The sequence below is a fragment of the Tyto alba genome, unplaced genomic scaffold (genome assembly GCF_018691265.1).
Source record: "Tyto alba isolate M040663 unplaced genomic scaffold, T.alba_DEE_v4.0 Super-Scaffold_40, whole genome shotgun sequence".
NCBI lineage: Eukaryota > Metazoa > Chordata > Aves > Strigiformes > Tytonidae > Tyto > Tyto alba.
Genome location: NW_024881316.1, coordinates 23,433,066 through 23,451,884, shown reverse-complemented (window position 1 = coordinate 23,451,884; position 18,819 = coordinate 23,433,066). Strand labels below are relative to the sequence as shown.

The following is an 18,819-nucleotide window of genomic DNA, read 5'->3' as shown; positions in this document are numbered from 1 at the left end:
TCTCCCACAAGACCCTCACGGACGAGCTGTCTGTGTCCGGGCTGGATAAGCAGACAGGGAGGTGGGCTGAGCACGCCCAGCGCGGCGGGGGCAGCCCTCAGCCCTCAGCCCCCAGCGGGGCGGCTGCCCCCGCCCCCGCCGCCCCAGCGCGGCGCTAACGGCCGGGCCCGCGCGCCCTCCTCCCCCAAGAGGCGATTTTCCCGCCTTCCCGCCCCCGCCACTGCCAGCCCCAATGGCCGCCACCTCCCTCCTCCTCCTCCCCGGAAGCGGCTTGCGGGGCTTCCTCCTTTGGGCAGGAACTCTATGCAACCCGCCTGAAGGCGGAAGAGGGAAAGCAGGAAGGTATGGAAGGAAACGGCCCCGAAACGCTGCCGGAGGGAGGGGGTGGGCGTTGCGGCATGGCGTTGCCGCGGTAGCGCCGGCACCTGCCATGGGGGAAGAGGAGGCGCGTGGGAGCGAGGCGAAGCCGTCGGCAACTACAAATCCCGGCAAGCCGTGCCGCGATCCCGCCCCACCTCTCCCTCTCCCGCTGCCCCCGGGTTGAAGAGGAAGAGGAGGCGCGCCCCGGGGGCGCTGACGGCGGGGTGAGCGGGGCCGGTGGGGGCTGCGGCGGGGCCGGGGCATTGTGAGGGGGCGCGGGGCCGTCGCTTAGCAACCCAACCCCCGCGGGGCGGCCGGGCGAGGAGCGGGCGCCCGGTGAGGCCGCCGCTTCCCCCGCCCGCCCCCCCCCCCTCCCCGAGCGGCGGCGGCGGCGGAGTGTCGCGGTGCCGGGGCGGGCAGGGGAAGGTGAGTCAGCAAAGCCGCCCGCCGGGGCCGCCCTGGGGCGGGCCGCGGCTCCGCGCCGCCCGCGGAGGTCTCCCGGTTGGTAGGACGGCCGTTGTTTTGGGGCGGGATGCTCAGCCCTCTGGCCCTGCGGTGGTCCTGAAGTAGCCAAAAGCGTCGAAAAATACCTGGAGCTGGTAGTTATGCCTGAGCTCGCCCCGCGCCTGTTACTAAACCACCGTCTTGTAGCGGAAGCACGGCGCCGTTAGGGTTGAGCCCCGGTCTGTCGCTTGCAGTGGTTTTCGGTTTTAGGCATGTTGTTGAAGTCCGGCAGCGCGGTATAGCTACGGCTGCTGGAGGGATATAAGAGATAGCTGGGATGCTTTGTAGATCAGGCCACGTTTTACGTATTTGGAAAAATACAGTGGCGTGTTACGAGTCAAAGTTGTTAACACTTACTCTGGTATTTCTCATCCGTGTCAGTGAATGGTACAGAAAGGCTTGTTGAGTGCTTGTAGGCTGTAAAGCCAAAGCAGGCTGCCGTGGTTTGAACCCGGCCAGCAGCCAAACACCTCGCAGCCTCTTGCTCACCCTCCCCCTGCCCAAGGGATGGGGGTGGGAGTTGGAGGAGTAAAGGGAGACTCGTAGGTTGAAATAAAACCAGTTTAATAATTGTAATAAAATAAAACAATAACGATAATGGAAAGTACAGTCGGGCAATGCACAATGTGATTGCTAACCACCTGCTGACTGATGCCCAGCCCGTTCCCAGATAGTGATCCCAAAATACCAAGATCCGGCAGTGAAGCAGGAGAGAAGCCCTCCCTTCCTGGCCACCCCTCCTTCATATACTGAGCATAATGTTACATGATATGGAATATTTCATTGGCTAATTTGGGTCTGGTGCTCTGAACGTGCTCCCTCCCGGCTCCTTGTGCATCTACACATGAGCAGGACATGGGGAGTTGGAAAGTCCTTGATTTCTTAATAACAACTGAAAACATCAGTGTATTATCAGCGTTCTTCTCGTATCAAATCCCATACTGAATCCAAACCACAGCACTATTCTAGCTACTAAGAAGAAAAATTAAGTCCATCCCTGCCAAAACCAGCACACAGGCATAAACCAGAAAATGCTGTATAGTTGAAGAAAACTTATAAAATAAAGTTAAATATGTTTTGGTTTGTTTCTGTTAAGATTATGGAGTCTCACAGCTCTGTCAGCGTTCACAAGAGTAAATCGCCAACTTCTGAAAGTGAAGATGAGATTGAGTTCATTGGAGTAAGTAGCTTTTATACTGGAAACACTGCTGCTTGTAGTAAGTATGCTCTCAGTAGCACAGTAAAATCGGAGGGGATGATCTTAGCATATTGTTTTGATGATCTTGATTATATTTTGATGGAAAGTGTTATTTTTTGATTTAAAGATAATTTAATTTGTGAATCTTTGTGACAGATAACAAGTTTAAGGTTTGTGTGCATTTCTTTGGAAGAGTATAAGATGATGTCAGGTGGTCCTATAGGGAGAATACCTGAGTATCCCAGCAGGTAAGTAGAGGATTAGTGGTCAGTGAGGTATATGAGAATTCACTGTAGATGACTTTTATGGAAATCGTATTGCATGGCATTTTGCTTCACAAATTGTCCCACTGAAGTTAATGGAATGAAGCACAGCTCGCTCTGCAAAACAGTATCAAAACCACTAGACTTTATTTAGAAGAAGAGGAAGGAAATAATGGGTTAGAAGCTTTAAACAGTCTTCTCAAATTGTGAAGCACTATATAATAGCTACAGTACAACATCTAGTCTAATGCGGACATGTGGCTTATGTGAATGTAACTTTAAGACACTTAAATCTGTTGAATATCCAAGAAAAGCAAAAGGTTTTTCGTGCTGCTTGTGTTCTGGCCTCAATCCACCATCAGTGAAGTGGTGCTGTATGGCAGGGATACATGCAAGATGATTTTCCCTAAGGAACAAGTCATGCAGATGAGATCAAGTGGTTAATTGATGCTAAGGGTAATAATGGCAGGTTTCCTATGGATTTGTCTAATTTTTAATGCTGAACAATAACTAGATTTTTTTTTTTTCTGGTTTCTATGGCATTTGATTAAAGCCTACGTCCAATGTACAGACTTCTTCAGGGGTATTTAGGTGATCAATTATGAGGGACATGTATATTTTTGCAAAAATGAGTTTATCTGGGACGCCTCTTTGTCTTTTAATTGATTTGGTCAAAACTGATGAGTTCAAAGTTCATTATACATAGTTCATTATACCTACAAGCATTCAGGCGTAGCAAGACTGTATCAGTTTCATTTTCACAAAACACTGCGCAAAGAATGAGGAAGCTAGTAGAGCTCTGAATGTGTAATGACTGAAAGGCTGTTGGATCACCAACAGCAGTAATTGAAAGAAGAGAGACTTAATAAAACCAACAATTCTGCTACCTTTTTTTTTTTTTTTTCCTTTGGTTCTGCCTATGGATAACATGGAGCCTTTGTGATGCCAGTGATGATTGCTTCTGAGAGAGGCTGCTATATATAGGAAGATGACTGTGTTTAGGCTTGTTTGTGGGATTGGTATTTTGGGTTGAGGAGTTTACTGTTGTCATTGATGAATGCAAGGGGAAAGGTGTGTGACCCTGGCCATCACCTAATGTCAGAAATGTGAGGGTGAGCTTGGACTTGCCGCATAGTTTAGAAATCCTTTTGCATAGCTTTAGATCATTGTTTCCATATAATAGTGTGTCTGACTAGAAGTGTGTAGGCTTCATAAATGTTGTGTATCTCAGCCTGTGCTCATTTTAATAGAAAACAAATAGCTATAGACCATGTAATCTGTTTTTATCCTTTTATTTTTTTTTTTAAGTTGGTTAGTTTTTTGGTGTGGTTTCAATCACTCAGAGTATTTCAATTCTTACTGTAGGATTATGACAAAAAGTCCTTGTTTGATGGAGCAAAAGCAATCTCTGCTGCTGCCAGAGGTTTTGAGTTCTTAGCTTCACCCTTATTCAGGAAACTTGCAGCTGTTCTTCCATAATTTCTCACCTTTTAATTCTGCATTACAACATATTGTGTCCACTTATAATCATTAAATTCTAAGTTTTGCATACCAGCTGGAAAATATAATTTAATCTACAATGCAAAGCATTGGACTCCTGATTTGTTTTGTTTCTGTTTTTTTTTTTTTTTTTTTTTTTAATGGTATTGATCCACTCATATTTTTTTCCTAACTTCTCTAAAGATGAGGCTCATCATTATGCTGCTCTTTTTAAAAAAATAAGTTATCCCTAGTAAAGGTGGTGGCTTTTCTCAGCAGGCGCTCTTCTTACCTTTGTTACTTTGTTGGACGTCAAAATAATACATAGTTTTATAAACTGTTTAAATACTTACTGACTCCTCTGTTGTGTTACAGTGGCAAGCACTGTTAAGGAGGGTATTTATGTTTATTTTCTGTAAACATTTGTTAAGTACATACAAAGATTATGTATCCAAAATGAATTTCAACTGGAAAATTGAAGATCTGTGTATTTAAAAATTACTTTTGTTTTCTGATGCAATATTACATTTATGTCAAGTTTTCTTCACTATTGGTGATTCTTATTTCAAAAGTCCGAATTCAAAGGAAAACATACTTCCATAGGCCTTGGTTTATTCGATAATGATCTCTAAATTGTTTTCAATTTCAGATCCAGGAAAAACAAACATACTTTGTATACTTTGTAGCTTTTGCTTTTTACAATGTTTTGGTACCACTTCATAACAAAAGATACAGCTCCTTTCTATCCTGGAAGAGTTGGAGCAGCCACTTACTTTCTTGCAAATTAATGTTTGTTTTTATTTCAAACCTGAAGAGGACTTCTGGCCTATTTTGGGAACTGTTGATATTAGAAAAATTGATTAATTAAAAACAATTTCAGTTCTTCGAGTTCCTACAGAGGTCTTAAGGAGCACATAAAGTTTTTTATTTTCCTTGTAGTTGTTTTCCAGTAAAAATGATATCTGAAGCACATTTGGCCCTGGGATATACCAAAACCAAGTGATTTGCTGAAACATGATAGTTACTGTTTAAATGTTTTGTTTCCTTTCCCCCTGAGGTGTCAAATATTAAATATACAGGTATATAGGTATTTGTGTCTCTAGCTTTCAGCTGCATCACAGCAGGAACAGAATAAAATTATAGAGGTGTTATGAAGGATCTCTGAACCAGGGCTTTTGGTTTTGCTCCCAACCCAAGTCAGCCAAGGACTTAGATTTTTATATTTGCTGCGTTACAGAAATTAAAACTTTCTAAGTGCCTTTTGGTTCACAACATTGTTCAGTTACTCAGCAGTCTTAAAGTTGGAATCTGCTGGGACAGAGATTTAGAGCACAAATAGTACAACTTGTGTCAGATTTTAAAATTTATTTTAATTTAAGCTTGTTCAATGGTAGTGTGTTTACATGTGTATATTCAAATATGCTCACGTAATTATTTTGTCAAAGATTTGTTAAGTGTGTGGTCAAATATACTGAAAGTTAGTTTCATGCTTTCTGTATTCTAGTGTATGTATAATTATGCAAAAGTTTAATTGTGCTTTTTTAAGTAAACTGGGTATTTGGTCTGAATGCATGTAAAGCTAAAAACTGAACAAACCAACCAAGCTTATATGATGTATCCATGAACTAAGTGTCTGTTAGCTAGGCCTGATGATCCAAACACTGATTGAAATGAATGAGAGGAAGAAAGTGAGACCATAGTTTAAGACTTCTGGAGGCAGTAAAAATGAGCTTCACAGAACTCCTTGAGAAAAAAACTGTCCTTGGAGATGAATATGAGGCCCCATCTTTATCAGCCAGCGATTAAACAGATTTGATTATATCAACTGTTATAATTGGTATTTTGCATAGTATAGTGAAATTACAGTTTTGTTGATTTAATGCTAATGCTTTCAACCAAAGCTATGAATAAGAGCAGAGACACCACAGCTGCCTGGAGACTCCAAAGAAATTTTTCTATCAATTAAAACCTAGAAATTCTTCTAGTGACTGAAATAGCTGTCATTTAGCCATTGGTTTATTGCTGAGTGGCATGGCTGTTGGTGAGAAGAGTGGCTTTTGGAGATAGTTTAGAGAAGTAATTGATAAGTGGAACATGAGGGGTTTTTGTTTGGGAGTTCTGAGGTTTTTTTGAATGCGAAGACTGAGCATATCTTAATATGAGCATTCATGGCTTTCTGGGTGACTAGTCTGCCGGTATAGCCAGCTAGAGAGGCCATAACTTTAAGCTGTTTGTTGAGTTCTTGTCCATGTTGTTTCTTCTATAACATCAGGCTCTTGTGTGCTAAGATACTTTTTAGCTGGTGGTGTTCATCTTGCAGATACATACAAAAAATTGGATGAAGCTAACTGATCCTTGGCTTCTTAACTTGCTTACAGTGATGGAATCCTCAGGGTTGGCACTATTTTTGCATTATGTTATTATTTAATTTAACCAGTTGGAAAAAATGAAGAAATTCAACTCCTCTTAACTTTCAATTTGGGGCTCACCCTGTGCAGAGGTGAGCCAATGGGGCAAAAACTAAATTCCTACTGTTGAGAACTTTCCTCCATGTGGTACTGGCGTATTAATTGGGAATGTTTGCTAGCAATACCTCTTCTCTCTTGATGAAAAAGGATATGTTTCACCTGGCACCACTTCTCCAATCAAGATGAAAAATACAGGAAGTCCATGTGAAGCTATAGCTTGCATGGGATTCTCAGAAGGCCACTGTGAACATTTGAGGGAAGAGTCCTAGACTCAGTCTCCCTCCATGAGGATGATTTCTATCCTGGGCCACTGAATAAAGAGGCTTTGAATTTCTGCTTTCATATTAGTATCAACACCTATTGGCAGAGAGGAGCACTGCTGTCAGGATAAGCCCATGCTGAAGTCCCTGTCTCTTTAGAAGTAGTATTTGGAGCCATTTGAATAATGGCACTCAGCTGGGATGGATCTAAACCAGTATTGTGGCATTTAATGATGACTTTCAATCAAGGTTTCTCATATTAACTTAAGCAGTTGCTGAGTGGATATACTTATAGGTTATACTGTTTTCCCCAATTCTTATACTTCATCAAAATAATCATCTGTAGCACAGATGAGTTCTTGATCAGACCCAGGATTGTAGTCCTTACGCTCTTAGACTAGCTGGTTTCACTGGTTGGTAGTCAAGTGCTACGTTTGTGACTTGTGTTATTATTCAGGAGTGTATATAGACAGATGGTGTGGTGGTTTGTTTTGTTGTTCCCCCCCCCATTTTATTTTTGTGGAAGGTAGAGGTATATACCTTTGCGGAGTCATTTTAAAGAATTACCATATTGCATTTGTGTTTAAATTGGAACGCAACCCAAAAAGTAGTCCACAAAAATTGTTTAGTAAGACACACAGAATTTAGAAGTAAAACAGAATGTTTCATGTATGCAATCAACATTTAAACAAGTATAATATTACTTGTGTTCAATTGAATTTACTGTTCTGGTCACTAGAACTTCCTAGGTTACTCTGCTTTTCAGCTGTCAGTTGTCAAATGTTTAATTAATCGTTGAACCCAGGGAGTAATTAAACAGAAATAAGGAAAATATTTGTGTTTCAAGAAGCTACAGCTGTTAGGATCTGAGTTGAATCTTTCAAAACACTTCATTGAACTGATTGGACAGTCAAGTGGTCTGAGTGTGCCTTTAAACTGTTACTTGCTAATACCTGTTGTTTAATAAAGATTTAATTTCTTGTAAGTTTATAGAGGTCAGTTTCTACAATGGCAAATATGTCTTTTTTTTTTTTTTTTAAGATTTAATTTAGAAAGCTATGTTCACTTTATTTATTCACAAAAATTAAGCACTTATTTGGGGTAATTTGAGGCCTCCAGCTTGACTGATACAAGCTTTTGTCATCTGTCCAAGATCTCATCCCTCTTCCTCCCCAATGAGACAATGAGGACTGTTGTCCTCAAGATCCTTGCCATCTGAACAGCTTTACAGCCTTGAAAGGTGAAAGAATGTAAAGAATGAGATGCGGTAAGGACAGCAGAGAGAATTACATCCTGCTGTTCTCTCTGCTGCCTCTCATGAGGCAGTGAATCTCCCTAGCCTGCCCTAGTTGGTTGATTGTTAAGATCTTGAGGACACTGCCAAATATATGGCAGAGATGGTGGATATAGTACTGCACCTCTTCAAGAAGGCAGTCTGCTGACTGTCATAAGTCCTTTTTCCTGCAAAACTTAACTTCCTCACAGATAAAGAGTACCTTTGGAGTATATAACAGCTCTGTGGCATCTAGCAGCAATATTGCCAGACAAATGGCTAATACTGCAGTTCAGTCAAAAACTCTTGTCATATTGAAGGCTGGAGAGGGACTTCTTACAAGGGCATGTAGTGATAGGACAAGGGGTAATGGCTTTAAACTGAAAGAGGGTAGATTTATGTTAGATGTAAGGAAAATTCTTTAATGTGGGGTGGTGAAACACTGGCACAGGTTTCCCAGAGCAGCTGTGGCTGCCCCCTCCCTGGAAGGGTTCAAGGCCAGGTTGGACAGGGCTTTGAGCAGCCTGGTCTGGTGGAAGGTGTCCCTGCCCATGGCAGGGAGGTTGGGACTAGATGATTTTTAAGGTCCCTTCCAACCCAAACCCTCCTATGATGATGTAGCTGGCATTGCATGTACAGACTTGGAAAAACAAACAAACAAACAAAAGCAACCAACAATTACCACCCCACCTCGCTACCAAAAACTTAAACTGTCTTTGTTCTTGGTTTATTTACTTTGAGGTTAGATAATAACTTTCAAGATTTGGATGGGAAACTTTATGGCATGTGGCAATTTTAGTTAACTTCACCTCGCACTGAAGATGTGTACACATTTGACTGTCATCAAAATCAGGAATGAAAACCCCTTAATGCTGGGTTTAGCGTTAATGAGCAGACTTTACTTTATTCAGCTGGGGACACGAGGGAATCATTCCATCTAACATGTCCACCATGTTACAGTAGCCAAAGCTTGTATCACTGTTAGACACATATTCATCAAATTTCTTAAAACTCATTATGATATTTACATAATTACTATGCATATGGTGTAGGGCTTCCATGGGGGTTGGTGGTGGTCTCTATCAGTCTCTGTTGGTCTTTGAAACAGAGGCCTTCTTGAACTTTGTTTACACTTCAGAACTTCCCTTTCTTTGGTTTATGTCTGCACTTTATCTCCTGCCTAGCTTCAGCTAGTTCATTATTTTTCAGAGGGCCTTAATCTTCAAGGACAGGGGCTTCTGATTATGAGTCTCCCAACTTACGCATGGAGCCTCTCCATTTACGCATTCCCCGGGAGGTGTTTATCATACTTGTCTAGATCAAGAACCTCTGTGCAACGGACAATGTGTTGCAGGCGTTTGACTGCCCAAGTTCTTATGCTACCCTAAACAATTTTTTTTTCTTCACCCGTTTTCCAACATTACCATGGATGTGAGTTAGGATCACGAGGAATATTTTTGTTTCATGTATGTAAACTTACTCATCCTGTTTCATGTTCATTATACTGATTTAGTTGGCATGTGATAATGTAGCATGATACGGGGGATTTTTTTGCATGACATCAGATTGTGTGGACACAGTGCTTCTTTTTTTGCTTTTAAAAACTGAAGACTCTTACCGCAATGAGTGTGGATGGAGCTCCAGACATTATTTTGTGCATCATCTTTAAAAAACCTATGACCTATATGCATAGTTTGGGTTGCCGACTTTAATTTTTCTTCCTCTTTGCTTTTTCATGTTTGTGCCAACATTCTGCTAGTACTAGAAGAAGAAGCTTGTACTAGAAATGTTAAAATTGGTATGAATGGAAAGTGAATGGAATATACACACGTGCGTGCACATGTGGAAGCACCAGACAGAATGAAAAAAAGGAGGCATATGAAGGCATGTAAATCAACTGGTGTTAATACTACCCAGACTAGCAGGTCATTGAGGTCACAGACCATCTACATGAAGTTTCTGAAGAAAATTAGATCAATAAAACAAGAGATAGCATTCATGCAAATTAAAACCAAGGTTTAAACCATTAAGATGATTGCAGAAGACAAAGAACAGTTCTAGAGCCCCTTAAGACATCCTAAGGAGGAGACAAAAATGTAGTGGCTCACAGAGAAGGGGCAGTGTGGAGAGAGGCAAAAGATGGGAAATATGCAAAAGGAGCCACATGGCTGCCAAGCTAGGAAGAATAGAGAAGACTTAATTACTTGTTGATAGCAAGGGTCCTTTGTCCTCCAGATCCCTTTGTGGAATCCTGAACAGGCTTCCTGGATGCACATCTTTGCAACTGAATGCTGGACAGACTATTTAGGCTTGTGTCTTTGTGGTTCTGTGTATGGGATGTAAATGGATGAAATGTGTTTTCTTCTTTTTTAAAAAAGATGACCTCACTCTCATTGTGATTCCAATACAGAGAACGCACTTGTAACCTGCTTATATGGAATATCTGCTCAGAAAGGAGTAGCCTTCAGGGCTTATATGTGTATGAAACTGTTTCCCACTTTTTTTTAATGCTTGAAATGTCTAAGAAGTTTAATTTCATTTTGTATTGTGTCTGGCTGAGATGGAATTAATTTTCCCCATAGCAGCCCTCACAGTGCTGTGCTTTGTATTGGGAGCTGGAAGGGTGTTGATCACACACCAGTGTTCTGAGCAGTGCTGGCACAGCATCCAGGCTCTCTCCAACATTCCCCCCTCACCAGCAGGCTGGGGGTGGGCACCCTTGGGAGGGGATATGGCCAAGGCAGCTGACCCAAACTCACCAAAGGGATTCCATACCATATGGCATCTGCTCAGCAATAGAAGTTGAGAGAAAGGAGGAGGGGGGGGGGGGGGGGGGGAGGCATTCGTTATTATGGTTGTCTGTCTTCGGGAGCAACTGTTACATGTACTGAGGCCCTACTTCCTACAAAGTGGCTGGGCATCACCTCCTGATGGGAAGTAGAGGATAAATCTTTTGTTTTCCTTTGCTTCCGTGCACGGCCTTTTCCTTTGCTTTATTAAACTGCCTCTATCTTGACCTGCAAGTTCTTTTTCCATCTTATTGGACTTGCCTCATCCTGCTGAGGAGGGGAGTGATAGAGTGGCTTGGTGGGCACCTGTCATCCAGCCAAGGTCAACTCACCACACTTGGAGTTGCAATTTAATTTGTGTTTCTTTAAAAACAAACAAACAAAACCCAAAAAAACCTAGGAAAAACCATCTAGCATTGCTTAGTGAAATCTAAGACTGTTCCTCTCTTGGTAACAGCCTGCTACCCTGTTACCGTTGAATTAATGGTACAAGTTGAGCATCTTTAAAAATGTAGATCTAAGTTGATAGAGAAGGTGAAGAATATAGGATTATTAGGCAAGCCAAGACTGTTAATTTGATTTTTTCCCTAGTTGATGTTGATATTTTAATTATTTGTGAATACTTACTTATTTACAAGTTTTACCAATTTTGTGGATTAGTCTGTAAGTGAAAAAGTTGCCACGCAGGAATTTCATTACTGCACCCTCTTGAAACTTTGGTGAAATCCTCCTTTAGGTATTGCTAATGCTGACAGTGCGCTATAACGCATGCAACATTTTATCTCTGAGGAAGACAATGTTTGTGTGTGTGTGTTTTTAACTTTTTTTTTTTTTCTTTTTTCAGGAAGGACCTTTAAGACCGGTACTTGAATGCATTGATCTTGTCAGTAGTGAGGATGAAGAACCGAACAGCAGTTCTTATGTTCACGTGAGTATGTTGTAATGTATTTTGGGACTTCTCAGTTAAATGAAATGATTAGTCTCCTGTATTTTTTCCCATCAGTTACTCTTCACAAAAAACTTGTTAGAGGTATTTTTAACAAGTGATAAATAAACCAACATTAAAGTATCTTGATTTTTACCTACTGTTGAGTGGAAGGCAAGAATGCTAACACTTCATTTATTTCCAGAGCCATTTTTTGGTGGCTTGAAATGGACTTGAAACTTTTTATCTGGCTTTCAGTGGTTTTGGCAAATGTGTCAAAGAAAAATGTCACTTTAAAAGTGACCTCAGCAGTCAGTGTGTCCAGTCTCTAGCCTGCAAATGTATCTGGCTTACTCCCAGGCCTTTTAAAATAACTTCTGAGGAGCAGTTTATGGGTTGGAGGAGAGATGACCTGGTCCTAACTCAGCCGCATTCTTCATAATCCCTCCTGAGAATGCATGAGTCAGAGGCAGGCTGGTCAATTCATGTATCACGTGCCTACTCTGCAGGGCCTTTGAGAGGGACAGTGACTGATACTAGAGTTGGTTTTGGCTGCAGTGTCCATCTCTTGACTTCTGCTTTCCAGTGTTGCAGTAGAGAATGTGTGTAAGAAGCCTGGTTCTCAAGGAAGGGCGGGTCTTCTGCACATGCACAGGCTCACTCCACTGTAATGATTGCTAGAGCTGATCATGTAGCAGGAGCAAACAACAGTATATGGCTTGTCCCTTAAGCTAGAAAAAGCTAATGATCTGCCTTTCTGAAGATACAGGGCAATGTTGTCTTAGAGCAAGAATGGTATCAGTTCTCAGTTTTTCAGATGGTCTGCATGTTTTTGAAATCTTCAGGAATTTTGTTTCCCTACACATAATTTACTTAATCTCTAATTTGTTGGAGACTTCTAGGACACCCAGCATAATCATCGTATGTTCCTTCTAGTGCTTTGATGAGGCTAATGTTGATGTTGAAGTGCCTTGCATATGTAAGGGTGTGGGGGTGGGTTGGTTGGTTGGTTTTTTAACAGAAGTTACAGATGATAGTAAATAGGGAGTGAAAACTAGCAAGGTAGATCATAGAACTTAGGATCAGAGTATCTTTATTGAATTATGTCCTGATGCTTGGGCATATTAGTGCCTGAAAAGTCCCTTTTCACCATATTAGTGCCTGTAACTTGATAATTACCAAATAAAACTTGAACTTTACAATTGTAGAGAAATACTAAGCGTAAAGATCACATTGACTATCAGAAAGAACGAGTTGCATCAACCTTGGATCGTCTGGCACGCCATGTTGAAGTAGAGAAACAGCAAAAAGAAGAAAAAAACAAAGCTTTTAAGGTATTGGAGGTATTTTGTTTCAGTAACAGGCCTTGCAGAATGTATTTGTTTTCACTACTAAGTAAATAAAGATTGGTGAGCCAGACCTGGAACTAGAGATCTTTTGCTTCTGGGGCATTGTTTGAAACACAGTATGGACTTTGTCTCTTCAGAGGCTTTTAACAGACCAATTTGCTAGTCTTATTGCAGTTCTTAAAGGGGGTCAGGGGGGAAACTAGCTTCAGTGGCAAAAACTTGTTCTCTTGCTTGTATATATAGCCGAGGGCCCTTAACATCAATTATTATGGTTAAATGATTGAAAAATAACATTTATCACAAATTAACATGCATCAAACATAGTTATCTAGCTGCTTTTGTCTGAGATTTTGGGGAAGCTGTTTGCCACATTGAATCTCTGTATCAGGTAATATTTTATAATGGGATAAAATTTTCAAGGTATAAGCCATAATTTTAAAGTTGAATCCTATTAACTGTATAGTGCAGCCATTTGAAAGGCATGGATTTTAAAATTTTTATTACAAACTGGGAGATGCAGCCAATAGGCGTAAGGGTAGCGCTGCTGTCAGTGGAACCTAGACAGCTTGAAGGAACAGGCTTACAAGAACCTCATGCAATTTGGCAGGGACAAGTGCAAATCCAGTATTTGTGGGACATGCTGACTTTCCAGCCTAATTTTTTGAACACTGTTAATGGCCTTTAAAGTCACATAATTGTACTATAGTTACAGTTTGTTATAGTCTACAATAGACTATGCAACTGTAATACAAAGGCTGTTAAATATAGTCCAAGGTAGACTTGAAGTCCCGAGGGCTACATGCCTCTCCTGTCTCCTCCACTTAGAATCTGGCAATCTGCTAATGTCTTCACATACAGTTTTTCAACTGTAAAGTGAAGTCAGAGATAGCTGTGTAGCTTTTAAAGTAGTTTGAGAATGAAGGCTAAAAAATCTTTTTGTTAATGGTATTTTCCTGCTGGGTGGCTCCTTACTCATCAGGTAATGCAATCTGTAGAATTAAAATTACTCTTCAAAGTGAAACTGCCATTTTATTTTTCTTTTGCCTTGGCAGTGGAACAAATCGACTCCTTAGTTTGAATAAGCACTTTGTGTTGCCTTTTTTAAAAAAAAAAATAAAATTATTATTTGTTTCTTTTTATAATCTTAAAATCTTAAAAAATTTCTTGGTTATTTATATGCTTCAGCAACTTTAGTAGGTGCAGTAAAAGTAAATTAATTGACCTAAGCTATAGCTTTTATTTAGGGCACAAAAATCAATACGATTTTTTAAATTTAATTTTTTATTGGTGTTACACTGCATCTTTATTGTGTTATACAGAAGCCAGTCAAGTTGAAAGTGTGGGGTTTTTTTTCCCTTAGGTTTTTATGTTGATTGGGTTGTGTGTATTTTTGGTTTTGTGTCTTCCCCCCCCGCCCAGGTTTTTAGAAACCCATGTGTAAAATTTGGTATATATACTTAATCTTGAATTTGTCGGGTTTTTTTTAATTTGTTCACCACCTTGCCTGATGTTTTCTCCTTTAGGAGAAAGTTGATTCCCAGTATGCTCACGGTTTGCAAGAACTAGAATTTATTCGGGAACACAGTGACACAGAAGCTGCAAGATTATGTGTGGACCAGTGGTTAAAAATGCCAGGTAAGAACGTGAAACTCAGTTTCACTGATACATTTTTTAAGCTCTGCATTGCAGAATAGAACATGTGATAATTGCAGTGAGCAGTAGTGACATTGAGCTTGTAGGTGCCTCTTATACATAAACAAATCTTAGAATATTAACTTTGGAGTGTGGCACTTGAAAGTTCTTACATATTCATTTCCTTTAAAGCTATTCTTCTAATGTTTTACTGATTAGAAAGTTTAATATATAAAGTCTAGAAACCACTGGGGAATGTTAACTACTTTTATAAGCAAAGCTGCTAGAAGGAAAAACATTACCGTTGAACTGTTGCTCAGGAAAATATCTACATAATTAAGTATAATGTTAGGAAGTTCGATCAGTTTAAAATACTGCCTGGAAGACCTGGAGGAAGGGTGTCAAAGTGTTTGAAAAGTAATTCTGCTGGGGATCGAAGAGACAAGATTCTTCACCTGAAAGAGCCGATTTACTGTAGTAGGATTGAGTTACAGTGCATTAGTTAGCTTGCTTTTAAGATTCAATATAACTTGATTTTTAAATGGTTTAGAGCTTGTGTGTTATTTCACTTGTTTTCTTAACCAGAATCTGAATTACAGAGGCTTAAGTGCTTTGTTTTATAACACAGGTCTCAAACCTGGCACTGTTAACAGTGGAAGAAAGGGTGTTTATAAGAAGGCAGGTCAGATGCAAGTCAACAGCAGTCCCATATCTTGTCCTGTGATGCACTGTAACAGGGAGTTTGAAAATGGACATCTTCTTCTTGGTCACCTTCAAAGGTAAGGACATAGTGCAAGAAATAATAATGAAAGAATATGATCAAATTTAGGACATCAGCATCAAGTCTACTTTAAACTGCCTACAGTGATGAAATATCATTTGGAGAGCAGGTTAATACATTACAGATTTTATACAGATGATGTAATGAACTTCTTGGTTGACTGGTTCTATGTTTATTTGTTTTTTCTTTAATTCAGAATTGATTTCTTCTTCTTTAGAGCATTTTTTAATATCTAGGCTTTTTGAGAAACAAGATTTCTGTTACCCAGTTTTGTTATTTCTTCATCCAAATGAAAAAGAGCAAAATCCTAACATACACAACTTGATGGCAAGGTAAAAAAAATGCCCTTAATGAAGGGAAAGAGGAGCAAGAGCTATAGACCAGATGTGTACATAGCTGATCATTACTAGTCAGCATTCACTGTGTCTTGGGTCAGTTCCAGTATATGCTGCCTTTTAACTAGTGAATGCGTCATGGGGACGATGGCAAGGAGGAAAGCTGAGGGAAGTGTTGTGTGTTAACCCTGGCAGGCAGCTCAGCCCCACACAGCTGCTCACTCACTCACCCCAGTGGGATGGGGAAGAGAATCAGAAGGGTAAAAGTGTGAAAACTCTGGGCTGAGATAAAAACAGTTTAATAATTAAAGCAAAAGTTGTGCATGCTAGCAAAGCAAAATAAGGAATTCCTAGTGGCAGGCAGGGCTTTATCACATATAACTGCTGGTTGGGAAAACAAGTGCCATCACTCCAAACATCCCCCCACTTCATCTTCTTTCACCCAGCTCTTATTCCTGAGCATAATGTCCTATGGTATGCGATATCCCTTTGGTCAGTTGGGGTCAGCTGTCCTGGCCGTGTCTCCTCCCAGCCTCTTAGCCACTCCCGGCCTGCTTGCTGGTAGGGCAGACTGGGTAACAGAGAAGGCCTTGATGCTGTGCAAGCACTGCTCAGCAATAGCTAAAACATCCCTGTGCTACAACTCTGTTGTTCATAAATCCAAAACACAGCACCCTGCAAGCTGTTACAAAGATAATTAACTCCATCCCAGACAGAACTAGTGCAAGGAGGTAAAAAAAAAAAAAAAAAAAAAAAAAAATTAAAATCCCTCTGTAGGAAATTGAAGCTTTGTTGGTTCTCTTGCTCTTAAAAACAGTATGGTTCCTCTGCAAAGTGGTCATTATAGCAGGTAAGCTGCAGGGAGAATCACCTCTGTACAGGATACCTCAACTGATGCAGTTAATGATAGGGGAAGTGAGGAATGTTATGATTTAGGTTGATTTGGTAAGTTTTTGTCCAGCAGCTTCAAAAGACAGAACTTTTCCCATTAAAAAATGTTTTGACTATTTAGAGGGGACTAGTTTATTAATTATTTCTTCTTCTCCAGGTTTGATCATTCTCCTTGTGACCCAACAGTCACATTACATGGACCCCCAAATAATGCTCTTGCCTGTGTGATATGCTGCAAAAGATTTTCAACCTCTCAGCAGTACAGTGATCATCTTTTATCTAAGGCAAGATCTTAAGGATAAGTAACTCGCCAGACTGAACATACTAGAGGGTTTTCAAGACATATAATTATGCACTGATATATTTTTTTCTTTTAACCCTCTTTTTCTCCCCTCCCTTCTTTAAATCTTCAAGATAATTTTTCTTATTCTGATGTGTTTCAAACACCTCGTGTATCCTGACAGTACTCCCATTAGATCTGACTGTTAGGTTGTACTTTACAGCATACCTTTGAAAGGACTGTAGTTCTGTCTTGAACCAATTGTCCCTTTATTGGTGTTGCTGAAAGGTATTCCCTTCTTTTGCATCTCCAAGACTATGAAAAATAAAGGAAATTAGGGTGAAATAAGTGACTGTAAAGAGAAGCAGCAGAAAGGAGATGCAACAGAAATGAGAAAAGAAACAGAGGCAACAGAATGAGAAAAGAAACTTGGGTGATTTCTTCTGTGTTTCTAGTCTCTCTGATAATTTGCTTCCACTCACTAGTTAACTTACAGAAGGAAAAAGGATAATCTAGCATTTGAGTTTTGATTTTAATATAAGCTAATAGTATTTGCTTTTTTTGTTATTGTTCCTCCCTACCACTGCTTTTTTCACTTCTGTTTTTTAGATAATGCTCTCTGCCTTCTGCTCATAACTTACCACTGTAAAACCTCAGTTCAATGACAGATGCTCAGGTGTTATCTTCCGGGTGTGTGTTTTTATTTAAACAGTCTGGTGTGGAATTGGATAATGGATAGCATTTTCGAAGTTTAGTGTTTTAATAACAAATATTGTTGTGTACCCACCTAGTCTCTAGAAACTGTGTTAAATTCAGGGAAAGTTTTAGATACTCAGAAAATCGGACTGCTTTTAGCTAGTAGTAGTAACTCCTGGTACACGGTCATACCTGACAAGCTTGAAAGATTGCATCATAGTTTGTCCCTACTCTTTTACCATTGCTTCCGAGTTGTGTGACTGTGGTCTGTCCAGGAGTGTTAGCAGGATTTACAGACAAGTTTGGGGAAAGGGAGTGGCTCCTGCAACAATCAAGAAGATAGGATATTTTGGTGTGAAAAAATGGGGAGATAATCCTAAACAAAGATGTGGAAGAAAGCATAAGCATGTCATGAAGATTCTTTGAGTGACGTGAGAAAGGAGCAAGCAAAAATGTCGGAAGGAAAATTGAAGGATTTTTGCTCTGAAGGCAGAGGTCTGAAGTTGATGTAGAAAGCAAAGGGGATGGAAGCAGTTGACTTCAGTAAGTCACAGGCCTGTCAGGAGGAGCAGCATTTTGAGAGGCTGGAGGTTAGCAAGATTAGGGAAGAACAGACATGAGAAAAACGAGCTGCTTTAGTGACAGAAGAAGCTTTTTCGGAGAGCCTGAGTAAAGGAACCTAGCTAAGAACTGATGGAGCCCATAGTTCCTGGGGAAAATGCTCGCTCCCAGTGGTGCAAGAAGGGAGTGGAAATGTTGCCAGTATAGTAAGGATGGGTAGCTGAGTTTAATAATGTTAGGTTGGCTAGTCTCTTGTGTCTCATGAGCTGAAGTGCATAGGGGTAGGCTGTAGATAATCATAGATGTGGTAGCTGAAAATCTAGAAGTGTAAATATTATCACAGAAGGGAGAGAGGAATGGAAGCACATGAGGAAAACTGGGACTGGTTTCCTGATTTAATATTTTTCCTAACTAGATCATTTTCTCTTCCAGCTAAATGAAAATGATGGACATAAAAAAGATCTCCCTCCACAGCACATTCAGTGTTTTGCATGCCCAAACTGCTTCCTCCTCTTCACCAAAAGAGATGAATGCTTGCAGCATATGTCAGGAAAGAACCACTTCCTCCAGGTTTCTAAATTGAGTGGTATGTTGCTACTAAGTGTGCTGCTTTTCATTCCTTCTGGCAATTGATCCTTATGATATGAAGTGACTTACATTTTTCTGCTGGGTAAAAAGGCTTAATGTTTCTAAGTATGTTTTAATTCTTATTTTTCTTTTAAGTTCTTAAATGTGATATGGTTCTGTAAGAGGAGATGCTTTGAAATTCATAGTC

The 18,819-nt window shown here is 40.4% G+C and overlaps 1 protein-coding gene across 9 annotated transcripts in view; it reads left to right on the top strand.

Moving 5' to 3' along the window:
* The first annotated feature begins 294 nt into the window (after positions 1-294).
* The window catches only part of LOC104361919 (E3 SUMO-protein ligase ZNF451), a 42,204-nt gene continuing 23,679 nt past the window's right edge, over positions 295-18,819 (top strand). For 6 of the 9 annotated variants that reach the window (XM_042803267.1, XM_042803265.1, XM_042803266.1 and 3 more), the window contains exons 1-8: positions 351-584; positions 1,961-2,044; positions 11,439-11,522; positions 12,728-12,853; positions 14,392-14,503; positions 15,129-15,279; positions 16,665-16,791; positions 18,477-18,630. In XM_042803267.1, coding sequence (XP_042659201.1) covers positions 1,964-2,044; positions 11,439-11,522; positions 12,728-12,853; positions 14,392-14,503; positions 15,129-15,279; positions 16,665-16,791; positions 18,477-18,630 — 835 coding nt within the window. In that variant the 5' untranslated portion in view covers positions 351-584; positions 1,961-1,963. The other 3 variants (XM_042803259.1, XM_042803260.1, XM_042803261.1) reach the window with 3 other exon arrangements.